The 26,539-nt window shown below is 50.5% G+C and overlaps 3 protein-coding genes and 1 long non-coding RNA gene across 11 annotated transcripts in view; 1 reads left to right on the top strand and 3 right to left on the bottom strand.

The window, feature by feature from the left end:
- Nucleotides 1–3,421: 3,421 nt before the first annotated feature.
- FAM229A (family with sequence similarity 229 member A) lies at nt 3,422–4,590 on the bottom strand. Its single transcript, XM_002811118.4, has 3 exons — nt 4,110–4,590; nt 3,882–4,028; nt 3,422–3,687 (listed from the first exon to the last, which is right to left on the bottom strand). Exons 1-3 carry the CDS (start codon nt 4,241–4,243, stop codon nt 3,585–3,587), a joined length of 384 nt encoding a protein of 127 aa, XP_002811164.2. The 5' UTR covers nt 4,244–4,590; the 3' UTR covers nt 3,422–3,584.
- Nucleotides 4,330–6,446, top strand: TSSK3 (testis specific serine kinase 3). Its single transcript, XM_009253117.3, has 2 exons — nt 4,330–4,994; nt 5,729–6,446. Exons 1-2 carry the CDS (start codon nt 4,850–4,852, stop codon nt 6,388–6,390), a joined length of 807 nt encoding a protein of 268 aa, XP_009251392.2. The 5' UTR covers nt 4,330–4,849; the 3' UTR covers nt 6,391–6,446.
- A 778-nt stretch (nt 6,447–7,224) lies between these two features.
- BSDC1 (BSD domain containing 1) overlaps nt 7,225–26,539 on the bottom strand; it is a 29,298-nt gene continuing 9,983 nt past the window's right edge. For 2 of the 8 annotated variants that reach the window (XM_063719557.1, XM_009253108.3), the window contains exons 4-11: nt 25,895–26,062; nt 23,282–23,336; nt 20,804–20,919; nt 20,295–20,363; nt 20,050–20,128; nt 18,338–18,817; nt 10,535–10,638; nt 7,225–8,768 (exon numbers count right to left, since the gene is read on the bottom strand). In XM_063719557.1, coding sequence (XP_063575627.1) covers nt 8,736–8,768; nt 10,535–10,638; nt 18,338–18,817; nt 20,050–20,128; nt 20,295–20,363; nt 20,804–20,919; nt 23,282–23,336; nt 25,895–26,062 — 1,104 coding nt within the window. In that variant the 3' untranslated portion in view covers nt 7,225–8,735. Of the gene's footprint in view, nt 8,769–10,074; nt 10,639–18,337; nt 18,818–19,483; nt 19,547–20,049; nt 20,129–20,294; nt 20,364–20,803; nt 20,920–23,281; nt 23,337–25,894; nt 26,114–26,539 lie in introns of those variants that run through there. The other 6 variants (XM_054555588.1, XM_009253097.3, XM_054555576.2 and 3 more) reach the window with 5 other exon arrangements.
- Nucleotides 10,776–17,216, bottom strand: LOC129059422 (uncharacterized). The gene is made up of 2 exons (XR_008525300.1): nt 14,593–17,216; nt 10,776–14,148 (listed from the first exon to the last, which is right to left on the bottom strand). It is a non-coding gene; the product is annotated as an uncharacterized LOC129059422 (long non-coding RNA).

The raw sequence follows: 26,539 nt of genomic DNA, 5'->3' as shown, positions 1-26,539 counted from the left end.
CCATGGTAACCTGGGGGGTCCATCTGTACTTCGCCCCCTCCTTCTAAAAGGGGGTCCCTTAGGGAGGGGCTGGCTAATAAGGTGTCTGGGAAATAAGTCAGGGAAGGCAGTGATTTGAGCATCCCCCTTTGCCTGGCCCCTCCCCATTCCTCAGGCCCAGAGAGGAAGGCTGGGATCTGCATTGGGTCCTGCATTGGGGTCCGGGGACAGATGTACCCTTTAGGGTGAGGGAGGCAGCTCTGTCTTTTCCACCTGGGGATTCCCCTGGAAATTCCCCTGCCCCCAATCCCCCCACCAAGTTCTTAGGCTCCTGAACAGAACTGCTAGGAAGTTGGCAGAGAGAGGCAAGAGGATTTCCTCAGCCCTCTTCAGGGCTGGACATCATCCAACCCCTGGGGACAGTGTCTTTGGCTGTCTGGCTCTCTGCTGTCCCTTGAAGCCAAAGGTAGGAACAGCAGCCATAGCAGTCTCTCTTGCTTATCAAGTGGTAGCTGTGGCAGTGGTTCCTGCGTGGTGCTATACATACAGGTCCTTACTGAAACTTTCTACCAGGTGTCAATTAGCCCCATTTTACAGATTTGAAGATGGAGGCTCAGAGGGGCTTAAGTAACTAGCTCAAGACTGCACTGTTAGAAAAACAGCAGAGTCAGGACTTGAACTCAGCACTAGTTTCGGCCAGTGGCTTTTCCAGTGGAAAGGAGTAAGAAGAAACAGAGAACAGGATGGAAGAGAAGAGAAATAGGAGAGTGAAGTGACCCAGGTAGGAGCCTGTCGTACTCTGCCTGCCTGCAGAACAAAGTTCAAACTCCTTCACCTGGTACGCAAAGGTCTCCTTGATCCAGCTTCTCTTCTGTTAACCCATTCCTGGATCCCCTGCATTCTATGCTCTGAAAGGGAAAATGATGTCAGATTCAGGCCTGGGTTCTCAGTACCAGGCATGGCCCAGGAAGGTGTTGATGAAAATTGATGAACTGAGTTTCTTGAAATTGTCCTTCACTTTCCTGCCTCCAGGCCTTTACCCACAATGCTTCCTCCCCAAAGGGAATGCCCTTTTCCTTGCCCATGGACATTCTAGAGCTAACTAGCCCCATTGGCAAGGACTGCGTCTCGAATCTTTGTATCCCTCACAAATCAGGTACGTGGGACGTGGCAGTAACTGGTTTCTAAATTTTTTTTTTTTTTTTGAGATGGAGTCTCACTCTGTCACCCAGGCTGGAGTGCAGTGGTGCGATCTCGGCTCACTGCAAGCTCCACTTCCCGGGTTCACACCATTCTCCTGCCTCAGCCTCCCGAGTAGCCGGGACTACAGGTGCCCGCCGCCACGCCTGGCTAATTTTTTTGTATTTTTAATAGAGACGGGGTTTCACCATGTTAGCCAGGATGGTCTTGATCTCCTGACCTCATGATCCACCTGCCTCGGCCTCCCAAAGTGCTGGGATTATAGGTGTGATCCACTGTGCCCGGCCTAATTTTTTTTAGAGACAGGATCTCACTCTGTTGCTCAGGCTGGAGTGCAGTGGTGTGACCTTGGCTCATTGCAGCCTCAAACTCCTGGGCTCAAGCAATCCTCCTGCCTCAGGCTTCCCAGTAGCTAGGACTACAGGCACATGCCACCATACCTGGTTTTTTTGTTTTGTTTTGTTTTTAGAGATGGGATCTTACTGTTTTCCATGCTGGTCTTGAACTCCATGCTGGTCTTGAACTCCTGGGCTCAAGTGATCCTCCTGCCTCAGCCTCCCAAAGTGCTGGGATTACAGGCCTGAGCCACCATGCTTGGCCTATTTTTTTTTTTTTTTTTTTTAAGGAAAGGAGGGTTGAGAAGAGAGGAGAAAGGAAGTGGGAGAGATGCAAAAAAAAAAAAAAGGAAGAATGAGAAGGATTCACTATTTGGGGGCTGGCAGAGTCCAAAGAGACCAGCTGATGCCTTTTTTTTTTTTTTAAACCAGTGAGGAAATAGGCCCTTTTAGTAAGCCTCCTACATGGGGACTGCCTGGGAGAGCATTTTTTGTGGCAACTGGGAAGGGGGTATCCCTTTTGGGTGACGTGGAATTCTAAGGTGCTCTAAGGAAAGCTTGGACTTCTCTACCCTATGAGGATTAGAGGAGGGTGTTCAATCAATTGTCCTTAGATCTCAGGGGACAGGAGACTGAACCTGACCTTTAGGTTACACTCCCCGCATACAAAATTGGAAAGTAGAATATACAGGCTCATTAAAGCAAAATTGGAAAGTAGAAAATAGTTGTTTAGCTTAAATACTAGCACTTCCGGGCAGGCTTCCTGTCATGGGCCCCTCCGAGGGTAGATCTTAGGGCATGTGGTCTCAGGATGCGGAGGAGTGTGCTAGACTCTCATTGGGGGACCTTGGGTAAGTCTCAAAGGCTCAGTTCACTCATCTGTAAAACAGGAAGTTAAACCAACGTCTTTCTCTTTTTTTTTTTTGGATAGAATCTTGCTCTGTTGCCCAGGTTGGAGTGCAGTGGCATGATCTCAGCTCACTGCAACCTCTGCCTCCTGGGTTCAAGCGATTCTCCTGCCTCAGCCTCCCGAGTGGCTGGGATTACAGGTGCGTACCACCACACCCAGCTAATTTTTGTATTTTTAGTAGAGATGGGGTTTCACCATGTTGGCCAGGCTGGTCTCGAACTCCTGACCTTGTGATCCACCTGCCTTGGCCTCCCAAAGTGCTGGGATTAGAGGCGTGAGCTACTGTGCCTGGCAAGCCACCATTTTTCAAATGGCCTCTTCCCCAATCTTTTTATGATCCCTTCAGTCCTGGGAGAAACCAAGGCTCAGGATGGACTGGGGCAGCTCCAAACCCTTCCAATAAGGAAGGTCCCAGGCGCCTAGGGCCGCAAAGAGCAAGTCACAGAACTTTGTCGCAGAACTTCTCGCTCGAGAGGATTAAAATGGGCCTGGTAGGGCGCCTGTAGTCCCAGCTACTTGGGAGGCTGAGGCAGGAGAATTGTTTGAACCTGGGAGGCGGAGGTTGCAGTGAACAGAGATCGTGCCACTGCAGTCCAGCCTGGGAAACAGAGCGAGACTCCATCTCGTAAATAAATAAATAAATAAATAGCCTGGTGTGGGTGGCCAATGGCTGTATTCTATGTTACTTGTCGGTCCACCTCTCCCTCCTGTGCCCCGCTTCTGTGGGTTGCCGGGGTCCAGCACAGTGATGTGAATTTCACCGGAGAATCACGAGAGGGTTAGAGAGATGGATCAGGGCAGGGCCCCAGGGAAAGGCTCCCCAGGAGGGGTCAGGACCAGCAAGATATGGCAGGAGTGAAGTGGCGTAGGTTGAAAGGCGGAAGGACGGGCCCCTAAAGCTGGGTCCAAACGGGGAGGCCGCGGAAGGGAAAGTGTTATTGGACTGGGCAGAGCAGCTGGTGGGCCCGACGGATAGACATACACTGCCAGCCCGTAGTGGAAAGAACAGTTTATGCTGTGCTTTATTAAAATGTGCATCATTCTTTTATTTTAAAATGTGCATCATTGTCTCGTGCTCGGCGCATGCGACCTCAGCGTGGTGGCCCGCGGGGGGCCTCGTTCCCGCCCAGCTCCCGCGGAGCCGCAGGGAGCAGGCGCACTCACGTGGCGCGGGCCCGGGGGCTCCCGCCCATGGCCAGGTAGACGTCGATGGGCACGTGCAGCAGCGTCAGGCAGTGGCATCCAGGGCAGCGACGAAGCGGCCTGGGGAAAGCGGGGCGCGACAGGGGGCGCTGAGGCAGGGGCTTGGCCCATCCTGTGGGGCGCACCCAGGGAGTGCACCTGGGGTCCCCGGGGGTCCGGACGTGGATGCGGGGTCCTGACTGCTGGGGGCGCCAAGTGGGACGGAGGGCGGGGCCGCGGGACGGGTGGAGGTGGGGGTGGGGCGCGGGCTTTACCTGACCGGGTTGTGCTCCGTCGCTACCGCCTCCGGGCTGTCCTGGGACTCGGGGGCGGCGGCAAGGCCACGGGAGTCTCCGGCCTCAATGGGGAATCTCCGACCCTGCGGGGGCTCCTGGGCGCTCATGTCCAGGCCCCAGGGCGCTCTGCGCGGGGAGTGGCGGTCAGGCCTCTCCCGGGCCGCCGGGCGCCGCCGCCTCGCGCCCGCCCCCTGGGCCGTCGCTTACCTCCCGGAGGCTGAGACCGGTCCCAGGCTAGAAGCAGCTGCCCGAGCCCTGGCCGCGGGAGAACGCTCCGGTCCAGGGGGAGCCGGGCAGGTCTCTGTGGCGTGCCCGGGCCCGGGCGTCGAGGAGGGCAGCATTGTGACCCGGGCCGCGGCGCGCTGACCTCACAGAGCACGTTCCTCCCACTGGAGAACCCCCAACGGTGCCCCCTGCCGCCCCTGGCACTCAGCGCGGGCCAGAACCGGGGACTGGAGGGCTCTGGCCATGGCGCCTGGAGACGAGGTCGCGCAGACCCCGGCCACCCGAGGGGGGCGCAGCAGGCCAGGGCAACCCGCCGCGAGGCGGCGTCCACGCCGAGGAGCCGCGCATTCCTGGCCCACACAGTCGCCGCAGCGCGCCCTCCCAGGCGGGGCTACGACTCAGTGCCTGGCGCGGGGGCGGGCTCGGCAGTGACTTAATCCCGGCTGAGTTTGGTGGTGGTAGTGAGGGCAGGTAGGGGCACTGCCCATTTTGGCCAAGGGTCACACAGCATCTACATCACAATTGCACCGGAGCTTAAAAATGTCTGGCCCTGTCCCTCCCCACCACCCGCCGCTGTGTCCAGAGAATGTTCTAACGCTGGGGGCGGCTGCGGATGAAGTCCTTGGGGAGAAAAGGAGCAGGCCAAGGGCGATGGTGGAGTAGAGATGCCTCGCAGAGGCAGCATGAGCTGAGAGGGTGATAGGAAGGCGGCGCTAGACAGCATGGAGGACTTTCTGCTCTCCAATGGGTACCAGCTGGGCAAGACCATTGGGGAAGGGACCTACTCAAAAGTCAAAGAAGCATTTTCCAAAAAACACCAAAGAAAAGTGGCAATTAAAGTTATAGACAAGAAGGGAGGGCCAGAAGGTGAGCCGGGGCCCCTTTGGAGGGAAGGAGGGAGGGCTGGCTGAGGTGGGTGGGTGCTTCCTTCTGTTAGAAAGATCATTCGATCATTCCCTGCTCCCGCTGGCCTGGAACCAAGCAAGCCCGATGGCAGCTCTGGAGTGGGTCAGTGGGGAACAGAGGGGTTCTGGAAGTCCAGGAACATTACACCCCCCAGAATGCAAGATGAAAGTGGCATGAAGGATCCTCAGGGGCAAAACCTGAGCCAGGCTTTCCTTTCCGGCAGGGGAACAGAGACTGGAAGAGGCCACAACCAGGGCTAGTAGAGAACAGGGGCTGGTGCCAAGGCCCGTGGAGATGGGAAAAAGACAGGGCTCATGGAAATAATTGTGGGGTCAGGGGACAGTGGCGGGGGGAGCTGGTTCACCACCCTGTGGACAAATCAGGCCTTATAATTTGTGATTCTGTGGCTTTGTCTAAAAGTCCCTAAAGCACCTTGATATCCAGTCTCACAGACTGCTCGCAACAGTCCACAAGGCTGGTGGGGAGTGCTTTTTTTGAATGATATACTAACGACAAAAATAATAGAAGTGAACATTCTTTGCAATGTCCAAGCAGCCAGACACATTTAAGACCATTAAGGAAGACACGAAATAAGACCCAGACAAGGTGGGCAGAAGTTGGAAGGCAGGAGACAGGTGTGAGGAGGTGGGCCTTTCTGATCTGCCAGCCCATCTCTCCTCCCCTTACTTCCTCAGAGTTTATCCAGAGATTCCTGCCTCGGGAGCTCCAAATCGTCCGTATCCTGGACCACAAGAACATCATCCAGGTGTATGAGATGCTGGAGTCTGCCGACGGGAAAATCTGCCTGGTGATGGAGCTGGCTGAGGGAGGGGATGTCTTTGACTGTGTGCTGAATGGGGGGCCACTGCCTGAAAGCCGGGCCAAGGCCCTCTTCTGTCAGATGGTTGAGGCCATCCGCTACTGCCATGGCTGTGGTGTGGCCCACCGGGACCTCAAATGCGAGAACGCCTTGTTGCAGGGCTTCAACCTGAAGCTGACTGACTTTGGCTTTGCCAAGGTGTTGCCCAAGTCACGCCGGGAGCTGAGCCAGACCTTCTGCGGCAGTACAGCCTATGCTGCCCCTGAGGTGCTGCAGGGCATTCCCCACGATAGCAAGAAAGGTGATGTCTGGAGCATGGGTGTGGTCCTGTATGTCATGCTCTGTGCCAGCCTACCTTTTGACGACACAGACATCCCCAAGATGCTGTGGCAGCAGCAGAAGGGGGTGTCCTTCCCCACTCATCTGAGCATCTCGGCCGATTGCCAGGACCTGCTCAAGAGGCTCCTGGAACCCGACATGATCCTCCGGCCTTCAATTGAAGAAGTTAGTTGGCATCCATGGCTAGCAAGCACTTGATAAAAGCAATGGCAAGTGCTCTCCAATAAAGTAGGGGGAGAAAGCAAACCCAAAAACCTGTTTCTAAAATGGTGATATATATTTTACGCTTTAAGTTTACTTATCCTAAAACTTACCTACATCTACCCCAGCCTTACTACTACTCTTTTGAGAGATCTTCATGATCAAAGGGCCTCATTCAGACTTCCTTTTTTTTTTTTAAGAGTCTTGCTCTGTCGCCCAGGCTGGAGTGCAGTGGCACGATTCCAGCTCACTACAACTCTGCTTCCCAGGTTCAAGCGATTCTCCTGCCTCAGCCTCCCCAGTAGCTGGGATTACAGGCACCTACCACCACGCCTGGCTATTTCTGTATTTTTAGTAGAGATGGGGTTTCACCATGTTGGAACTCCTGACCTTAAGTGATCCACCCACCTTGGCCTCCCAAAATGTTGGGATTACAGGCGTGAGCCACTGTGCCTGGCCTGACAAGTGATTTTCACACTAAAGTTAATTAAAATAGACCCAAGAATCATATACAAACAAGGGGAAGAGAGGAGAAAAATGACCAAGAGCAACTGAAGCCATTGTTGTTGCAACTTCCTTTCCAAAGGAAAGCAGAGGCGTTGGGAGTGCAGAGATGGCCTCCCAACTCCTTGTCCCAGTGAGAGGCCTGTTGGGAGCCCTGACCCTTTCTCATCCCAAAGGCAAAGCTGAATCTAGGATGAGGACAAGGGACGTCCTCTGGACCCAGGCTATCCCCCTACCCTGTCTCTGGCTCCAAGTGGGAAGCCAGTCCTGCCCTGGCCCAGTGCGGCTGCCAAGGGGACGAAAACAGACCCCCAGACACCTTCCAGCTTCGGTTGAATCACTTTAATGCTGTTAACGGCAAGTCTGTAAAAGGTTCAGGACAAAGTTCTTTTTTCTTTCTTTTTTAATTATAAAACTAACAGCTGTTAGAATCTTTTTTTCTTTTTTTCCTTTTTTCTTTTCCCAGCTACAAAATACTCTGGGGAGATGCATTATAATTTAAAATATATATATTGCACAAACAACCAAAAGGTTAATTAAACTAAAGAAATAATTACAAAGAGAAAAACCCCATCCCGTCAAAAAAAAAAAGATTCAGCATTCTCTCCATCCCACCCCCTCACTGAAGGTTTGAAATAGAAGTGACCTCACTCTCTCGGTGTCCCTGACCCACGATCCCTTTCACTCATTGGTGAGCACACCAGATTAGGTACAAGAATCACCAGAGCAGCATCGTGAAGCACCAGGCTCTCCAGAGATTCCTGCAGCCCCTCATTCCCCCAGAGGTGCAGCTTTACCAGAGTGGAGGGTGACAGCACAAAGGCTGGGTCTGTCTTCAGGAAGAAGAGCTTTTGCAGAAGCCTGATGAGAGTTTCAAGTTCACCCTCAGGATAGCCCTTCCAGAAGCAGAAGGGCTGAGGTGGAGAAGCTAGGCTTACCAGAGTTGTAAGTACTCGGCTTTGATCACCGCTCTGTACCGCTGGTAGCTGTTTTGTGTCCTAAGCTACAGGGGAGTTGAGGTGGGTAGCTGGTTGGACAAGGTATCCTGCCAGGCAACACACAGAAGGGCCTGAAGTGGCCCCCTCCCTTCTTGGGGAGGGGAAGAAACGCAAGAGCGAACTCCTGCAGGTGGCACAGCTGGGCTAAGGACTTGGGTGCATCTGACATGAAGAAGCCCTGGGAAGGCATGGGGACAGACCAGCGTGGGCTGGAGGAAAGGAAGGAGGTGGGTCAGGGTTTGGTCTCTGGATTCTGAACCCCAAAGGAGCCTTTCCAGGAATGGAAAATGCCTGGGAGGGGGAGGTTCCCAAGAGAGGCAAATTTCCCAGAGATAAGTGCTTCTTACCCACTGGGATAGGAACCAAAATGTGTTCGCTGTCCCTGTTTAACCAAGGGTAGGTGACATGGCCCTCCCTGCCTGCTTATGTATGGACAGAATATGTTGTCTCAGCTTCCTCCGAGAGACTGGTGGTTTAGCTTCTGTCTACACAGGCAGAAGGGCTAGAACTATCCCTTGGGACTTCCTAGCAGGAGTCCTCAGGAACAGTGGGTGTTCAGCAGAAAAACACAGGCTCTTCTGGTGAGGGGGATAGGTTTCGTCTCCCTTGGGTCATCCTATTGTTGGCACAAGTCAGAGTTTCTGGCCGGGATTTAGAGAGCCCCTTCCCAGGCGTGAGCAGAGGCCCAGAGGGCCAGCAGGGAGCCACCAGAATCTGTGCCCAGAGCTCTGGTTGGCAGAGGAGATTTGGGGGAACATTCTCAGTCTTCCAGGGCTGGGCTGAGACGAGTGAGGGAGGCGAGTGATGCCATGGGTGGGGGAGCTGCTCCCTCTGGCTCCCTTACTCCCAGTCCTCCCACTCTACATCTTCCAGCTGCAAATGGGAGGGGGTAATGGAGATCACATAGTTACTCCTGAGTCAGGCCCAGACCTAACCTCCCCTCGCTGAGCAGAGCCACCTCCCATCCCCTACCCTAGGCCATACTCTGAGGTCCCACTGAGAGTGAACCCCTAGTCTTAAGGAATGTGTCTGAGGGGCAGAGCTGCCCTCTGCCTGAGGGGTGGGCCTGCTGCTCTGATTACTTCAGACCTAAAGGAAACACTTCCCCCAACCAACACCAGACACCACAAGGTGATGGCTGCCTACAGGAACCAAGTCAGCCTCAGTCCTTTAAGGAGAACTTGCCTCCTGCTGAGCAGATAATGCCATGGCTCTGAGATGCAGAGAACTTAGGAGGCCTAAGCAGATACTTGGCCCTGGACACAAAAGACCAGTGTAATCAAGGGCAAGTTACTTAGTCTTTGGGTGAATGGGGGCCACTGCCTCAGTGGCACTGTGGTCAAAAGCAGAGGTGGCAGTGCCCTACAGATGCCCACTAGGTCTTCACTAGGGGCACCAACACCGATTCCCAGCTCAAGTCTCCCCACAGAACCTTTTCTTGCCTTGTTCCTACTCTTGGCCTGCTGTTGGCTAAGCCCTGGTATAGCAGGTTCTAGAATGCTCAGGTGTACTGCACGTCAGTTTTTAAAGGTGGCTGCAAAGACACAAAAAGCCAGCAAGCCCCTGTGACCTGACAGGGCACTATGGGCCTTCTCTGTCCTGGGTATAGTGAGGTAGTCACAAGTGCAAAATACTCCTGAGTAAGTAAAATACTCCCCCAAGGCTTCAGTTTCCCATCATGAAAAAGGAGGCCCTTCACATGTCTCTCTAATCTGTCCACCTCTTTCTAACAGGCTCCCGAGTTACATGATGGAAAGACTCATGTGGTTCTTATGTGACAGTGGAACTAACGCTGACATGAATCAGATGTCTGGGCTGCAGCCTCAGTCCTGTCACTTATTAGCTGGGAGAGCTTTGGACTGTTCCAGCCTCTCAATCTAAATGAGCCACTTTTGATTCTGACAGGTAGTGAAGAATAACAGTACTAAGGCCTCGTTGAGCTTAATAACTGGAATGGGTTTTGTGGGGTTTATCACTAATGTCTCCTGAGTGCCACCATGTCTCAGGCAATAGCCCTAAGGTGTCTACATGGATCACCTCATTACAGCTTATAAGCCAGGTCTTATAATGATCCATTCCATGTTTTAGATGAGGAACCAGGGGCTCAGGTTAAGTAACTTGCCCTTGATCACACTGGTCTTTTGTCTCCAAGGCCAAGTATATACTCAGGCCTCATACCTGGGGACCACAGCACAGGTCAGGCAGGGTTTGATGTCTGTTTTCTTTTTTTTTTTTTTTTTTTTCAAAAATAGAAATGGGGTCTCACTATATTGGCCAGGCTGGTCTTGAACTCCTCGCCTCAAGCAATCCTCCCACCTCGGCCTCCCAAAGTGTTGGGATTACAGGTGTGAGCCACCGCGCTCAGCGTATCTGTTTTCTGAAGCAGTTTCTCAGGCAATTTTGATACAGAGCTAAGGTCAAGAACTCTCCCCTCTACCCACCCTGGAACTGAGGGAAAGTGCAGCCTGCTGATGACCACTGTTGTGGGTCTGAGCAGGAAGCTCCAGCTCCTTTCCCACAACCTGTCACCTCAGACAGGAGCAGGGACCCTCCTGAGGGGACAGCTGGGCTGGCTGGGGAGAGCTCTCACACCCAGGACCATTAGGCTCGCTTCCTTCTGACCCACCAGGCCCACTCACCTCCCCGGAGGCATCCACTTTGGAAAGTGCCATCTGCACCTCCTCTTCAGTCATGTCCAAGTCAAAGTCTTTCTCCCAGTCCTCACTGATGTCCGTGCTTGAGCCTGGAACCATGAGCCACACAGTGTGAAAAGCAGGAAGAGGCAGGGAAGGGGCACCTGAATAGGGTGTAGCTGGGGAGATAGCATGCTTCAAAAGGGTCTCACAAATACACAAGTCTTTACATTCTGTTTTCACTCTGGCGCAGCAATCCTACTTTGTTTTTTTTTTTGTTTTCTTAGATGGAGCCTCGCTCTGTCACCCAGGCTGGAGTGCAGTGGTGTGATCCTGGCCCACTGCAACCTCTGCTTCCCAGGTTCAAGCGATTCTCCTGCGTCAGCCTCCCAAGTAGCTGGAACTACAGGCACATGCCCCCCACACCTGATAATTTTTGTATTTTTAGTAGAGACGGGGTTTCACCACATTGGCCAGGCTGGTTTCAAACTCCTGACCTCAATGATCCGGCCACCTCGGCCTCCCAGGGTGCTGGGATTATAGGTGTGAGCCACCGCACCTGGCCCCCACTTTTAAGAATCTATTCTAAGGAAAAATCTTGGATTCAGTCAGAAATTTAGCAAAGAGTGTTCACTGCAGTGCTGTCATAGTGATGGAAACCTAGAAACAATCTGAAAGTCCACTGACAGGGAATTAGACAAGTAAACAGTGAGTTACATGGTGGAACACTGTAGGCTGTTAGAGGTTAGGCTGGAGAAGAACTTCACATCCATGCCAAACAGCCTTAAACTATTACCTCAGAAAAGGCAGGTTACTAAAGAGTGGAGAAGCACTTTGGCCCAGAGGCTCCAAGAGAGTCACAGAAATCTTCCAGAGGAAATCAACAGTGAACTGAGACCTTGTCTCTAGAAAAAAATTTAAAAATTAGCCAGGCATGGTAGTACACACCTAAGGAGTACCAGCTACTCAGGAGGCTGAGGTGTGATGATCACTTGAGCCCAGGAGTTCAAGGCTGCAGTGAGCTATGATCATGCCACTGCAGTCCAGCCTGTTGACAGTGCAAAACCCTGTCTCTAAAGAAAACAAAACAAAAAACCTCCCCTCGAACTCCCAAACAGTGGACCTCTTCTTCCTCACTCCATTCTGCCCACACTAATCTTGTTCCTCCAGAAACATACCAGACGCATTCCCAACTTAGGGCTTTTGCATGGGCTGTTCCCTGCACCTGGAACTTGTCTCCTCAGATATCTACAAGACCAACTTTTCACCTCCTTCATGCCATTGCTCAAATCGTACCTTCTAGATGTGGCCTACACTGACCATCCTAGTTTAAAGAGCAACCCATCACCACCCTCACTCTGCTCTAGTAGTTCTTTTTCTTCTGAGACAGAGTCTCTGTCACCCAGCTCTGTCACCCAGGCTGGAGTGCAGTGGCGCAATCTCGGCTCCCTGCAACCTCCGCCTCCTGGGTTCAAGAGATTCTCTTGCCTCAGCCTCCTGAGTAGCTGGGATTACAGGCACCTGCCACCACATCCAGCTAATTTTTGTATTTTTACTTATTTATTTATTTTTTGAGACGGAGTCTCGCTCTGTCGCCCAGGCTGGAGTGCAGTGGCGCAATCCTGGCTCACTGCAGCCTCCCCCTCTCAGGTTCAGGTGATTCTCCTGCCTCAGCCTCCTGAGTAGCTGAGATTACTGGTGCACGCCATGCCTGGCTAATTTTTGTATTTTTAGTAGAAACGGGGTTTCACCATGTTGGCCAGGCTGGTCTCAAACTCCTGACCTTAGTTGATCCGCCCGCTTCGACCTCCCGAAGTACTGGGATTCTAGGTGTGAGCCACTGCGCCTGGCTCTGGATTGTTCTTTTTCCCATTCTAGTGATCACTTTCTAACATATTACATAATCAGACTTAATATGTTTATTGTATATTAATAGAGGAGTTAGAATATGAGCCCTGTGAGGAATCTTTTGTTTTGTTCTCTTATGTATTTCAAGTTTTTAGAACACATAGTTGGCACTCAACAGTCACAGAACCTTTCTGTAAACCAGGGGTTGGCAAACTATGGCCCATGGATCAAATCTAGCCATGTTGCTGGGCGTGGTGGCTCACGCTTGTAATCCCAGCACTTTGGGAGGCCGAGGCGGGCGGATCACGAGGTCAGAAGATTGAGACCATCCTGGCTAACGTGGTGAAACCCCGTCTCTACTAAAAATACAAAAAATTAGCTGGGGGTGGTGGCGGGCGCCTGTTAGTCCCAGCTACTTGAGAGGCTGAGGCAGGAGAATCACTTGAACCCGGGAGGCGGAGCTTGCAGTGAGCCAAGATCCCTCCATTGCACTCCAGCCTGGGTGACACAGTGAGACTCCGTCTCAAAAAAAAAAAAAAAAAAAAAAAAAAAAAATCTAGCCATGTCACATCATTTGTTTATATACTATCTATGGCTGCTTTCATGCTACAAGAGCGGAGATGAGTAATTTCGACTGCATGGCCCAAAAAGCCTAAAATATTTATGGTCTGGTCCTATACAGAAAAAGCTTACCACCCCCTGCTCTGGATGATTCTGATGCTTGTCTGTACTATTTGACGATCATTGCTCTAAACATTCATATTTGGCTATGACTTCTTACAGGTAATATTAAAAATACATATATAAAAGTTATTACTAAGAAGTAAACTACACAAATAGTTCCTTTCAATAAAGCATGTACACTATGATTCCAGCTTTAAAATGTGCCCATAGATGCATGCACACATGCAGAAGAGATGAGCAAGATATCCAAATACACTAGCAAAGTTATCTCTAGGTGATGAGTTCATGGGGTGATTTTCCTTAATTTTTTTCCTAAAATGAACACATATTATTTTGTAATCTTTTTTTTTTTTTTTTAATTTGAGATGGAGTCTCACTCTCGCCCAGGCTGGAGTGCAGTGACACAATCTCGGCTCACTGCAACCTCTGCCTCCCGGGTTCACGCCATTCTCCTGCCTCAGCCTCCCAAGTAGCTGGGACTACAGGCGCCCGCCACCATGCCCGGCTAATTTTTTGTATTTTTAGTAGAGATGGGGTTTCACCGTGTTAGCCAGGATGGTCTCGATCTCCTGACCTCGTGATCTGCCCGCCTCAGCTTCCCAAAGTGCTGAGATTACAGGCGTGAGCCACCGCACCCGGCCTGTAGTCTTTTAAGTATCTTTAAAAAGAGTGGGTCCCTGATCCTCCAGTGGCATGACCAGTAAACATCTCCGTTTCTTCTTCTCCGACCTACTCCTCACCAGATGCCTCCGCGCTGAGACCTACCCCTCAGCCTCACTCCCACATTCCTTATATGGTATCCTGCATCGTCCTCTCTTCTAGCCAGAGCATGGTCTCTGGGGCCAGGCAGACCTGGGTTGAATACCTACTCCTTTACTGTGTAGTCTTGGGCAAATGATTGTGGGCTTCAGTCTATTTATAAAATATGGATAAAAGCACCCTCTGCAAAGAACCACTGGAGAAGCATATTAAAATGCAGACTCCTACCCTGCCCACCCGAGTCCCAGCGAAGACTCAGCAGGTCCAGCTGGTGGCTGGGAAGGCCGCATTATAAGCAGGTAAGTGTGTGACTGTGTGTAGACCTGGGCCTGCCATTTGAGAAACAATGGTGTTAGAATTAGAGGCATGAATATAAAGTGCCTATTACATACATACACATGGCTATGTAATGAATGGTGCTGCCTTTCTTCTAAGGGCCTTGTCTCAGAGTTAAGTCATTCTGTACATGGTACCTCAGCAAGTCAGGGCAGCCAAGACCCAGTTCTTCTGACTCTGCACCTACATCTCTCTGTGCCTTCAGGACACTTAGGTGACATTCATCTGGCTGTCACCACAGGCTTCCTGTGGGTTAGCCGGACTCTTGGCTGCTTCCTCACTTCAGGGTTTTGGTTGTGGCCATGACAGCTTTCCCTAACCTCAGGTTGCCCTCTAGGGACCTGAAACCGTCTCTTCAGGCGTAAATGCTAAGGCAGACCCTTTCAGGGGTAGAGAACAGAGTATCCACTAACATTTCTGGAATATTCCACATCTACCTCTTGGGTGAGTAGTAACAGTCCCAGTATATAGATGAGGAAATGAAGGCTTCAGGTGGCGCAGGGAGCTGTGAAGCTGGGCTCTCTCTGCCATCTGCCTCCTTCCACCGTCCTATCCTGTCACACAAGGAGAGCAATAAGATCTCCATTACAATGTGCATGTGGCAGAGAGGTGGCCTATGCTACAATTTAAGACTTCAGGATGGAGTTCTACTGGTTTGGTTTTGAAAATGGAAGTTTTCAGGTGATTGCTAACTTTGTAGTGCTGTCACTCACAGCTCATTTTATTCTGTTTAATTGGCTCTCTGCTTCCCCAGTTAAGAAATAGAGGCAAAACTGCTCTTAGGTCACACAGTCATGAAGGGAGGTCTTAACCTCCAGGCTCCTTCCAGGCCACAGGCCTGCCCCAATCTCTCCTCCCCTCCTCTGCAGAAAGAAGTCCAGTCTCTCAGAACAGACGAATCCTGTGACAAAACGTAGGTGGAAAGCAGCTCTGCAATGACAGGGATCACCCTGGGACCCAGTAAAACCCTTTGGCTAGGGTACCCCAAGAGACTCTGCTATACCCAGAGACCAAGCCTTATGTCACCCTAGGACGTCGGCCCAATAGGAAAAAGGAGTCACTTTGTCTCCAAGCCCCCATTCTTCCTTTTAAGATTTATTTCCTCTACTGTGTTCCCACTGTTCCAGCCTAGTCCAAGACTCTGGCTTCCTCCCATCTGACTACAGTTGTTTCTTGTGGGTCCTCTGTAGCACATCCTCAGCCTCTCCTTTCACAGGCCCTGAGGGCAGCAGAGGCAGCATAGCAGAGTGGTTAAGAGCTTATGTTTACCTCTCCTATAATTTCAATTCCATCCAGTCTCCAACCACTACTGATTTTTTCTGATCACCCTTTGTAGCCCAATTCCAAATGAAACCTATAATTTGTAACCCTCCAACTGTTTCACTATCCCTCATTCTCTCCCTTACTCAGCTCAGATTCCATGAGGCATCACTCTTATCACTTCTTGCATATACTTTCTTTTCTTTCCATTTTTTTGAGACAGGGTCTCAGTTCTGTCACCCAGGCTGGAGGGCAGTGCAGTCATCTCAACTCACTGCAGCCTCAACCTCCCCACTCAGGTGATCCTCCCACCTCAGCCTCCCGAGTAGCTGGGACTACAGGCACGTGCCACCACATCTGGCTAATTTTTTGTATTTTCTGTAGAGATGGGGTTTCACCACAATGCCAGGGCTGGTCTTAAACTCCTGGGCTCAAGTGATCCACCTGCCTCGCCTCCCTTAAGTACTGCAATTATAGGTGTGAGCCACCATGCCCAGCGGACTTTCTTCTTTTCATCCACTGATTTTACCTGGCTAAACTTGAACCTAATTAGATCCAACTCCCCATCTGCTCTGTTCCTGCACCTGAGCAACTGAATGTGGCTGAACAAAAATAAAACAGGTTCATGGTCTCACTTAAAATCTACAATCACAACCTCAATGGGCCCTGGGACCATCCACCCAGCAACCCTATTACACCTGTCAGGCCCATCACCTACTCTTCCCTCTTCTACAGGACTATTTCACACTGTCTGAAATATTTACTGGGTGGGTCACTGATCTCAGGTTCCTACCACTAGAAGTATGAGAAAAAGTACACAGATCTCACAGGGCTTTTGTAAGGATTGAGTAATATGCATATCAAGTGCTTAGCACAGATCTAGACACACAGAAAGTGCTCAGAGAATGTTACCTCTATTACCATTTCCCCAAAGCAGGGCTCTGCTTAATTCTGCTCTGACTGAGGATCTATCATGAAACAATTATCCCGTTTATTGAGGAGCAAACAAAGGCTTAGAGAAGATTAGTAATCTTTCTGAAGTCACATCACTTATGAACAAAGTTGGGATTTGAACCCAAAACTGTCTGAACTCCAGAACCCACACCCTTAGCATCCATGCTCTGCTGCTTTATGGCCCCAAGGCCAACCTTCTGAATCCAGCTTAAGGTTTTAAATTCTGAAGTTCTATTTCTGAGTCAACCCACTCACACTTCTTGTACCTCCTTCTCCTGGGAGAGAATACAGAAGAGTGGGTTTAGGTCAACGCCCCTTAAACATGCCCCATGCCCTTTGCTAGCTGGTCTTTGTAGGCCTCCTCAGCTTAGACTACCACTCCCCTGCACCTGCCCCAAACTCGCCAACTCTCCTATACAAGGCTTGTCTCCTCAGCGAAGCACTGCAGATGTCCAGAGATTCCTTCTTTCTCTGAACTCCTCCAGTACCAGACTGGCCCATCCTGCTTTATGCTTCCTCACAAAGGCTGGGGCTTCTGCCCCTCTCCCACTCAGTGTCTCATGAAGAACAGGTAGGCGCTCAGGCCGGGCACGGTGGCTCACGCCTGTAATCACAGCACTTTGGAAGGCCAAGGCAGGCAGATCACAAGGTCAGGAGATCGAGACCATCCTGGCTAACACAGTGAAACCCCATCTCTACTAAAAATACAAAAAATTAGCCGGGCGTGGCAGCATGCGCCTGTAGTCCCAGCTACTCGGGAGGCTGAGGCAGGAGAATGGCGCGAACCTGGGAGGCGGAGGTTGCAGTGAGCCGAGATCGCGCCACTGCACTCCAGCCTAGGCGAGAGTGAGACTCTGCCTCAAAAAAAAAAAAAAAACAAACAGGTAGGAGCCCAATGGATGACCTCACTGATCAGAGTCAGAAGGGAGGCACTGGGCTGGAGACTGGAAACTCCATGGTTTCCATCAGGGAATAGGTTAGGGGTGGGGTGGGGTCCATTTCCCATCCACTGTGGCAAACCAGTCCCTTACTGCACCAGCAGGCCAGGCCTTACCTGCTGGGCAAGCTTTGTGGCTGTGGCTGGTGCTGAGTGTTAGCAAAGACAGGAGGATGTGTGTGTGAAGTGTGCAGGTGGTGGGGGGCTGGGTGGGGGTTCTTAGTGATAATCAGCCATCCCTGAAGTGGTATTTTGGATGTGGCAAAAAGGCTGACACCAAGGCTATCCTTGTCCTTTAATTCCTGCAGTTACAGAGGTTGCTCTTTGACATAAACTCAGAGTCTCCAGTCTAAAATTCCATTATACAGATAAGAAACTGAAGCTCCATTATTCAAGCTGGGTCACTGTAAGTTCATGGGTGTTCATTATTTCTTCTTTAAACTGTAGGTATGAGTTTTGTTTATATATTTTATAATAATGAAGGCTTGGGGAAGCTGAATGACTTTCCTAAGGTTACACAGGAAGAAGACCCTTAACATCAACGTCACTGGGATTCCCAAGCCAGGGTAAGGTTAAATTGTCCAAAAAGATAGAAATTGGCACAGTGTGCTAGTTAAGGGCATGGGCTTGAGTCAGACAGCCCTGGTTCTGAATCTGGGCCTCCTGGCCATGTGAACTTGGGCAAGTTACCTAATATTTTTGGGCCTCACTTTCTTCATTTGGAAAATGAGGACAATAATAGTGAGAAATTAGGTGCCATATAACATATTTAGCATGGGATCTGGCATCAAACTTGTTTTGTTGACTCTTAAGATGCCAACAATTGAAGATGCATTCTTATTTCTGAGATTATGTGCAACTTAGAATTAATGAAATATGTTAGCAAACAGTCAATATATAGCAGCTGTCATCATTATCAGAAACGAAAAAAATCTGCTCATAGTATCCTAAGAAGGGACAAGGAGACAAATCTGCCTCGGGAGTTGGCCCTGACCCCACACAACCCTCTGGGCTTGGACCTCCAGACCTACCTTTCTTTCCATTGTTGGAGGGTGTAGACTTCCCACTGTCCGAGTTCAGCTCAAACACCCGTAAGTCTGTGGGCGCCTCCTCCCTCAGAGTCTCTACTCTGGCTGGAGGCCTGGGCTCTGGGCCGCTGGGGTGGCCAGCAGGGGTTAGGGGCTTGGAGTGAATAGGGGGTGGGGGTCCAGTCTCGCCCACATCCACAGCCAGGCCCTGTTCCTCCAAAGAGGCCTCTAGCAGCTTTTGGGACAGGTCCTTGGGCAGCACTCGTGCCTCAGGTGCAGTGGCCGGGTTGGCGATCTGTGTCACGAGGGAGATGCTCTCACTGCTCTCTGATGGAGTCACCTCTGCTGGGGGCTCAACTGAAGTCACCAGATTCTCTTCACAGGGGCTCTGGGGACCAGGTCCTCCTTCAGGGAATGTAGAAGTTTTGGCCACAGGAACCTTTGCCTCTTTTGGAGATGTGGGTGAAATGCCCATGAGCTCCTCTGTAGAGAGAGAAAGGGAGGGGCAAGAGGGAAATGTAACTTGGCCAGCCATAAGACAACCTTGGAGCTCTCAAGTTCCTGCCAAAGTTTACTCTGATCAAGACTCAAGCCGGGCATGGTGGCTCACACCTGTAATCCCAGCACTTTGGGAGGATGAGGTGGTGGATCACCTGAGGTCAGGAGTTTTTGAGACCAGCCTGGCCAACACGGTGAAACCCCATCTCTACTAAAAATACAAAAAATATTAGCTGGGTGTGGTGGCACATGTCTGTAATCCCAGCTACTCGGGAGGCTGAGGCAGGAGAATCGCTTGAACCCAGGAGGTGGTGGTTGCAGTGGGCGGAGATTGCACCACTGCACTCCAGCCTGGACGACAGAGTGAGACTCTGCCTCAAAACGAAAAAAAAAAAAAAAGACTCAATAGTGTCATTTAGCTCACCCCTTCGCCATGACAACGCTTCTGCAGACACTCCCTGCTAGTCAAAGTCCTGTTTAGCCCTGGGGCCTAATGCCTGGTGGGCTTCCAGCAATGCAGTCCAAGGGGCTGTTACGGATTAGAAAGCCAAGGCTCAGAAGTGAGGCAGTTTTGGGTTCAGGTTGGGCTCTGCTACATCCTAGGTGTATGATTGGGCAAGCCACCTAACTTTTAACTTACTCTTAACTTACTTTTATCCTTAAGAGGGGTAACGGGGTTGTGGTAAGGACTCTGTGTAGAGCTCTTAGGGCAGCCTGGACATATGGTGTAAACAAGAAATGCGTTAATATTATATCATCCAGAAGGCTTCAACATGCTGTTCTAAGCTGAGCTACAGGTAGAAGATGCTCAGCTCCCTCCCTAATTCAGTGGTTCCCAAACCAGCCTGGGCATTAGTATTACCAGGGAGCTTGTTTAAAATACATGTCTGGCCACATCTTTACAGTCTTCTTTAGAAGGTGGGGAAAGGAATCTGGATTTTCAAGAAGCTCCCCAGTGACTAAGCGGCAGCTGGTTCATGGGCTGGCAGGGGAATCTACACCAACTGACACATGTGATTTCTGTAGCTAAATCGGAATTCCACTAGCCTTGTTCAATATCCCCTTGTTAGCTCCGCCTATCCTCACACATACAATGTGCTTGTTCCCTACTCTTCCCTGATGGGCACCAAGTCTCTCCAGGCTTCAGAGAGCATGGCCCAGCCCACAGTGTCCCGCACAGATGTGTCACTTGCCCCTCACCTCTCAACGCCTCTTACCTTCCTCCTCCTCCCAGCCGGGCTCTTCAGAGATGCTCTGTTCCGCCCGCTGCTTCAGGGCGTCCCTCCGGGCCTGCTCCTGAATGTGGGGGAGCAGATGGCCACAGGCAGTCAGGGCACCCTCTTCCTAGACCCTGGTCCTGATCCCACAACTCTTGGCACCCTGTATCCCTTTCTTCTCTCAATAAATCCAGCCTGCTTCCCCCAGGGTTGAGTGGGGACCTCCCCATGCTAGACCAGCATACCTGCTCTAACTGATGGACTTTATAGAAATACCGATGCCAGAATTCTGAATGGGAAACAGCTGCTGGAACCTGGAGGGAGGGGAAAATGGAGGTGAGACTTTGGGAGTATTTGTGTGGGGTCTGTGTCCCCAGCCTTATTAGTCTATTCCCAGCCAGTCTGGATTTCAGACCCAGTAAGTGGCTTAGCAGTGAGAGTCAGAGCACTTCCACCCCCACCAAAGTTTCAGCCAGACCCACCTTCCTAATCCGGGTTGGCCAAGGAGGGAGAAAAGAACTCCCTTCAGGCTTTGCTGGCCCTTCCATTTCTCACCATTCTCTGATTGCCAGAAGCCTGGCAAACCAGCTTCTCCCATGTGGGGTCTTGGCTCAGGACATGGCTGGTTTGGCTCTATGGAGCCTCCCAGTGCTCTCTGGGCCAGATGACTCCACAGTGACTCTGAACATGTCCCTCCCACCTCCCGACACCTCAAGCCTGGAGCTGGCTGAGGCCCTGCAGGCTGGGCCCTCACCATCTTGGTGTAGAGGGCCCGGATGGAGGGACTGCCTACAAGTAGCTCTGAGATCTCCCCCTTCTTCTCCTCCAAGCAGAACTGGGAAAGCCAGGCATCAAACAATTCCGGGGGCCCTGCAGAGGGACAGATGCTGACGGTCAGTTGCCTTGGTCTGGGAAAAGAACACTGGGCCTACAGAACATATCTAAGGCTGGACATGGAAGATGAAGAAAGCTTTTGTGTTCAAAGCCACTTAGCCAAGGGTAGGGGGTCAGGCAGGGTGAAGGGGCGGGTGCCGCACCTGAGTGATCTCCAGAAGGGGCTGCAATCTCCATTTTCTCATATCCCTGTTGGCTTTTTAGTCCATGGCACCTGGCTGCTGAATCTCCTCATCTCTGAAACAGCTGTTCTCAGGTCACATGACCCCAGCTGTCAGAGCCAACATCTATTTCTCTGTCTTCCCTCATGTGACCATCTCTGACTCTGGGGGCCATTGCCTTTCTCCTGAAGCCCTCGTCTCTCCTGGTTTCTCACTCCTTTGTTATCTTCCTCCACTTCTCTGGTTGGTCCATCTGAGTCTCTGTGGGCTTCTCGTTTTCCTTTCCTTTCCATATCTCTCTGGCTTTTTTTTTTTTCCCCCAAAATAATTGCCACTAAACCACAAGTTTCAACCTCATCCTACCACTGATAATTCCTGTGTCTCTTTGCAGCCCAGGCTACTCTCTCGGCCCCAGATCCAGAGGTCCAGGTACCCCCAATACTTCCACCTGCAAACACACCGTGCACTCATTTTCCTTCCCATCTGGTTATCTGACAGGGTTATCCAACCTGGCGGCCATCCTATCTCCTCCCTTATCCAATCACTCTGGATCACACTTCCTCAGTGTCTCCTTTTTATTTTTTAGAGATAGAGGCTTGCTCTGTCACCAGGCTGGAGTGCAGTGGCACAACCATGGCTCACTGCAACCTTGAACTTCTGGAACCAAGTGATCCTCCTGCCTCAACCTTCTGAATAGCTGAGGCTATGGGCACGCCATCATGCCTGGCTAACTTGTGTCTTTTATACGCACACTGTCCTCTTCATGCCAACTGACTCTTCCTAGGTTCTGGCCTTACCTCTGACACGGGATTCCTACCTAGCCTCCTAACTGGTCTTCCTGTCTTCTGTCTTTCTACTTCATTCTTCACAATGCTGCCCCAAGGGCTGCTTTACAAAATGCAAACTCTGATCACCCCAGGCCTCAAAACCTTTCATTGGCTCTCTATGGGAGGGCTTTTTAAGCTGGAGTCCAAGATGGGCTTCAAAGGGTCAAAGAATTCCCATATTGCACAAAAAGTTTTGTGGAGGGAGAGCTTGTCATTTTCAATAGATTTTTAAAGGCCTTTGTGACTAAAGAGAGGTCTAGAGCTACTACTGTGAGGCTTTTAGGCCAAAATTCCAACTGCCTGGTCTGGCACACAAAGCCCTTCACAATCTGGCTCCCACGAGCTGCTCTCACTGCCTTCACTTCCTCATACACACCGTTTAACCCGGCGTTACTAAAAGGCGGGTGCTCCCTGCTCTCTCTGCCCACTCTCTTTGCCTGAATGCCCTTCCCGACTTCTCATAGTGAAACTAGTTGACTTCTAATTTAACCTTAAAACCCCAACTCCATCCAAGCGTGGTGGCTCATGCCTGTAATCCCTGCATTTTGGGAGGCTGAGACAGGTGGATCACCTGAGGTCAGGAGTTTGAGACCAGCCTGACCAACATGGTGAAACCCTGTCTCTACTAAAAATACAAAAATTAGCCAGATGTGGTGGCGGGCGCCTGTAAGCCCAGCTACTCGGGAGGCTGAGGCAAGAGAATTGCTAGAACCCAGGAGGCGGAGGTTGCAGTGAACCAAGATCACGCCATTGCACTCTATCCTGGGAGACAGGGTGAGACTCCATCTCAAAAACAAACAAACAAACAAACAAAACCCAACTCCAGCATCACTTGCTTGGTTCCCAGGCCAGGAAGGGTGCCATTCCTCTGGCTCCTGCTGCCCCGCTGCTCTGCAGAAGCAGTCATGCTGCTCTCTAGTATTTCTACTTTATTGACTGTTTCTGCTTTCCCCCTCTTAACTGCCAGTTCCTGGAGGGTTGGACTAGGTGGAGGGTTTGGCTCATTTCTGATCTCCAGTTCCCATAATGGGGTTTGCTGCATGGCAGGGGCTTAGCTAACAGGAGCTGAAGAGAAGGCAAGGGGGGCAGCAAGGCTGGGAGGGAGGCTGAGCTAAGGATGAGGGATGAGAGGGGCCAAGTCCCTGCAGGGTGGGCAGGACAGCTCAAGTTCAGGAAAGAAAAGAGAACATTAACCCACCCCACAAAGTATAAGGTACACACTAGTCTCACTCTGGTCCCCCTACATAGGGGATGCCCGGCCTCTGCTACCTGAGACAAACAGGGTCTACAACCCAGACCCCCTTAGTCTACTTGCCCTACAAGCCCACCCGCTCAATGCTACCCTCTCACCATCTGGTTCATTGCAGTAGGTTGCTGGGTCTGACTGCAGGCTATAGAGGCGAGCCTGTAAGAAACAGAGAAGAGGAAACAGAAATTCTGAGATACTGGGCATAGAAAGCACCCTTTCTCTGCCAGGATACTCAGTCAACCACAACCCAGCTTCTTCCTTGTTGGCTGGGATACCCCCAGGGCATTTGTTAATTAGCACTGTGGCACAGAGAGTGGGGCACTAGGCTAGGCATCCAAAACTGGGGTTCCCAGAAAAATGGCCTTTCACCCAGTATTCTACCCCAGGAACTAAGAAAATACAGCATAAGCAGGCTACAAAATTATTAGTATAAAATGCTTTGTAGTAAGTGAAATTTGAAAAATGTTAGTGCCAATATATTAATAAAGTCAAAATTTAGGGACAAATTTTAAAATAACACAATTTCCCTCAAATTAAAACCATCCAAGAATTTATTAATTGTATAGCCAGTCTCTACCAAGTTACGTTCCCACTAGGATCACAGGGTGGCAAACTTAGCTGGCAAAGACAAAGTCCGCCTTTCTTCCTCAGTATTGCAGGAAGCATGGGCTGTCTATAAGCGGTCTGGTGGTAATTCACTGTCGTTATAGCTCAAAATCTTATCAAACATTTTCACAATTCCACTCACACGTTCACTAAGTGGTGGCGCTAATGCTAGTGCTAAAACACATACTTGAAACATCAGTACTTTTGGAACAGAAGTTCAATGTGGGCCGGGTGCGGTGGCTCACGCCTGTAATCCCAACACTCTGGGAGGTTGAGGTAGGTGGATCTCTGGAGGTCTGGAGTTCAAAACCAGCCTGGCCAACATGGTGAAACCCCGTCTCTACTAAAAATAAAAAAATTAGCCGGGCATGGTGATGCGCGCCTGTAATCCCAGCTACTCAGGATGCTGAGGCAGGAGAATCGCTTGAACCCAGGAGGTGGAGGTTGCAGTGAGCCGAGATCGCTTCACTGCACTCCAGTCTGGGCGACAGAGAGAGACTCCATCTCAAAAAAAAAAAGAAGTCAATGTGATAAAATGCTACGAAGCCAGCCTAGGCAACATGGGGAAACCCTATTTCTACAAGCATAAAAATTAGCTGGGCGTGGTGATGTGTGCCTATAGTCCCAGCTGCTCAGGAGGCTGAGGTGGGAGGAGCACCTTAGGAGATCGAGGCTGCCGTGAGCTGTGATCGCACCACTGTACTCCAGCCTGGGGGACAGAGTGAGACCCTATTTCAAAAAAAAAACAAAAAACAAAAAAAAACAAACTACGAAGAGGGCCCAACTGCCATGACATTATATTGTGAATTTAGAAGAAAACACTCCATGAAATAGAAAATACAACGTGGCCAGGCGCAGTGGCTTACGCCTGTAATCTCAGTACGTTAGGGGGCTGAGGTAGGAGGATCACTTGGGCCCAGGGGTTTGAGACCAGCCTAGGCAGAACAGGGAGACCTCATCGCTACAAAAAAATAAATAAATAAATAAATAAAAGGCCGGGTGTGGTGGTGCATGCCTGTGGTCCCTGCTACTAGGGATGCTAGGGAGGTTGACGTGGGAGGAACACTTGAGCCCAGGAAGTTGAAGCTGCAGTGAGCTGGGATCATGCCACTGCACTCCAGCCTGGGTGACAGAGTGAGACCCTGTCTCAAAAAAAAAAAAAAAGAAGAAGAAAAGAAAATGCAGCAAAAATATGCTACTGTGGCTGTTGCTTTAAGTGCTCTGAAGACACCTCTCTCCCCTTACCTATACGTATATTACTAGAAATTAGTCTAAATAACCCAAATGTGGAGATTATGCCTCTAAAAATGCTCTCCACAGTGTTCCTTATTATGCTTGAAAGCTGAAAGGAATCCAAATATGCAACATGAAGGAAATAATGGAATAAATAATGCTATATTCACTTGTAAGAATTTAAAGACATTAAAAATTATGGCTGGCTGGGCACAGTGGCTCACACCTGTAATCCTAGCACTTTGGGAGACCAAGCTGGGAGTCACTTGAGCCCAGGCATTTGAGACCAGCCTGGGCAACACAGTGAGACCCCATTTCTACCAAAAAAATTTTTTTAAATTAGTTGGGTGTGGTGGTTCACGCCGGTGGTCCCAGCTACTCAGGAGACTGAGGTGGAAGGACCCTTGAGCCTGGAAAGTCGGGGCTGCAGTGAGCCGTGATTGTGCCACTGAGCCCCAGAGAGAGCTTGGGTGACAGAGTGAGACCCTGTCTCATTTAAAAAAAAAAAAAAAAAAAGATGATTAGGAAAGATGCTGCGTTTGTGGAGTTTTTAAAAGTAGGTTACAAAACTGCATGTATAAAACGTCTTTTTTGTTCAAAAGAAAAAACCAAACTATCTTTACCTATGTTTATAAACAAATACAAATGTAAGATTATATACCAATAAGAAATCAGGGACTCTCTTTGGGTGATGCAATTATGAGTTTAAAAATAATTATCCTGTCCTTGCTTACTAGTATTTTCTGATTTACTATTAATAATATACCCTATTTATTTTTTGGCCTGAACATGGGCTGCTTTTGTGAGTACAGGTTGGAAGTTAAAGCCCAGGTTACAGATGTTAGGCATCTGCAGGGGAGACTGTCAGTGAGTACCTTGGTGCCATCATAGGGCTCAGCTGTGCCAGACGGTGTGCCCATCAGGGTGATGACATCGCAGTCGATGGTTTTGTCTGGCGAGGGGGCAAAGGTGTCTGAGATCACTCCTAGGAAGTCAGACAACCCTTTCTTCATCTTCTCTGTTGCTCCTGAGGAACCTTCTGTCTGTATAGAGAATGGGCAGAGGAAGCAAGCGCCCCGGGAACAGGCTGCAATCTGGGGTATGGGGGTAAAACATTGGGGCAAAGGTGTACCGTGTGTTGGGGGACCAGGGAAGCACTCACGACCCTTCACCTGTCTCTGGGGCTGCAGAAGGAGAGGGAGGAGGCAAGGGTCCTCCATCTCCCAAGTGGGGCTGCAGAACAGGGCCATGGTAGGCCTGTGTAGATCAGAGATCTTTGATTGGCTGTTTCATCAAAATTTCAAGGTCAGTCAGGCTGGTCAAAACTTGGCCAGAGAAGGTCCATGCCATAGACATATCAGCGGGGAAGAGGGCCTATGGGTAGAGTGGTAGAAAGGGTACTAGCTTTGGAGTTAGACAAAGCTAGTTTGAATCTTTGCTCTACCACTTGTTGGTCATGAGACCGAAACCCTTTCTGAACCTCAGTTTCCTTATTATAAAATGGGGTTAAGTATACATCC

This window comes from Pongo abelii, chromosome 1, assembly GCF_028885655.2.
Source record: "Pongo abelii isolate AG06213 chromosome 1, NHGRI_mPonAbe1-v2.0_pri, whole genome shotgun sequence".
NCBI lineage: Eukaryota > Metazoa > Chordata > Mammalia > Primates > Hominidae > Pongo > Pongo abelii.
The sequence above is the reverse complement of the archived record's forward strand: the minus strand, read 5'-3'. Positions and strand labels throughout refer to the sequence as shown.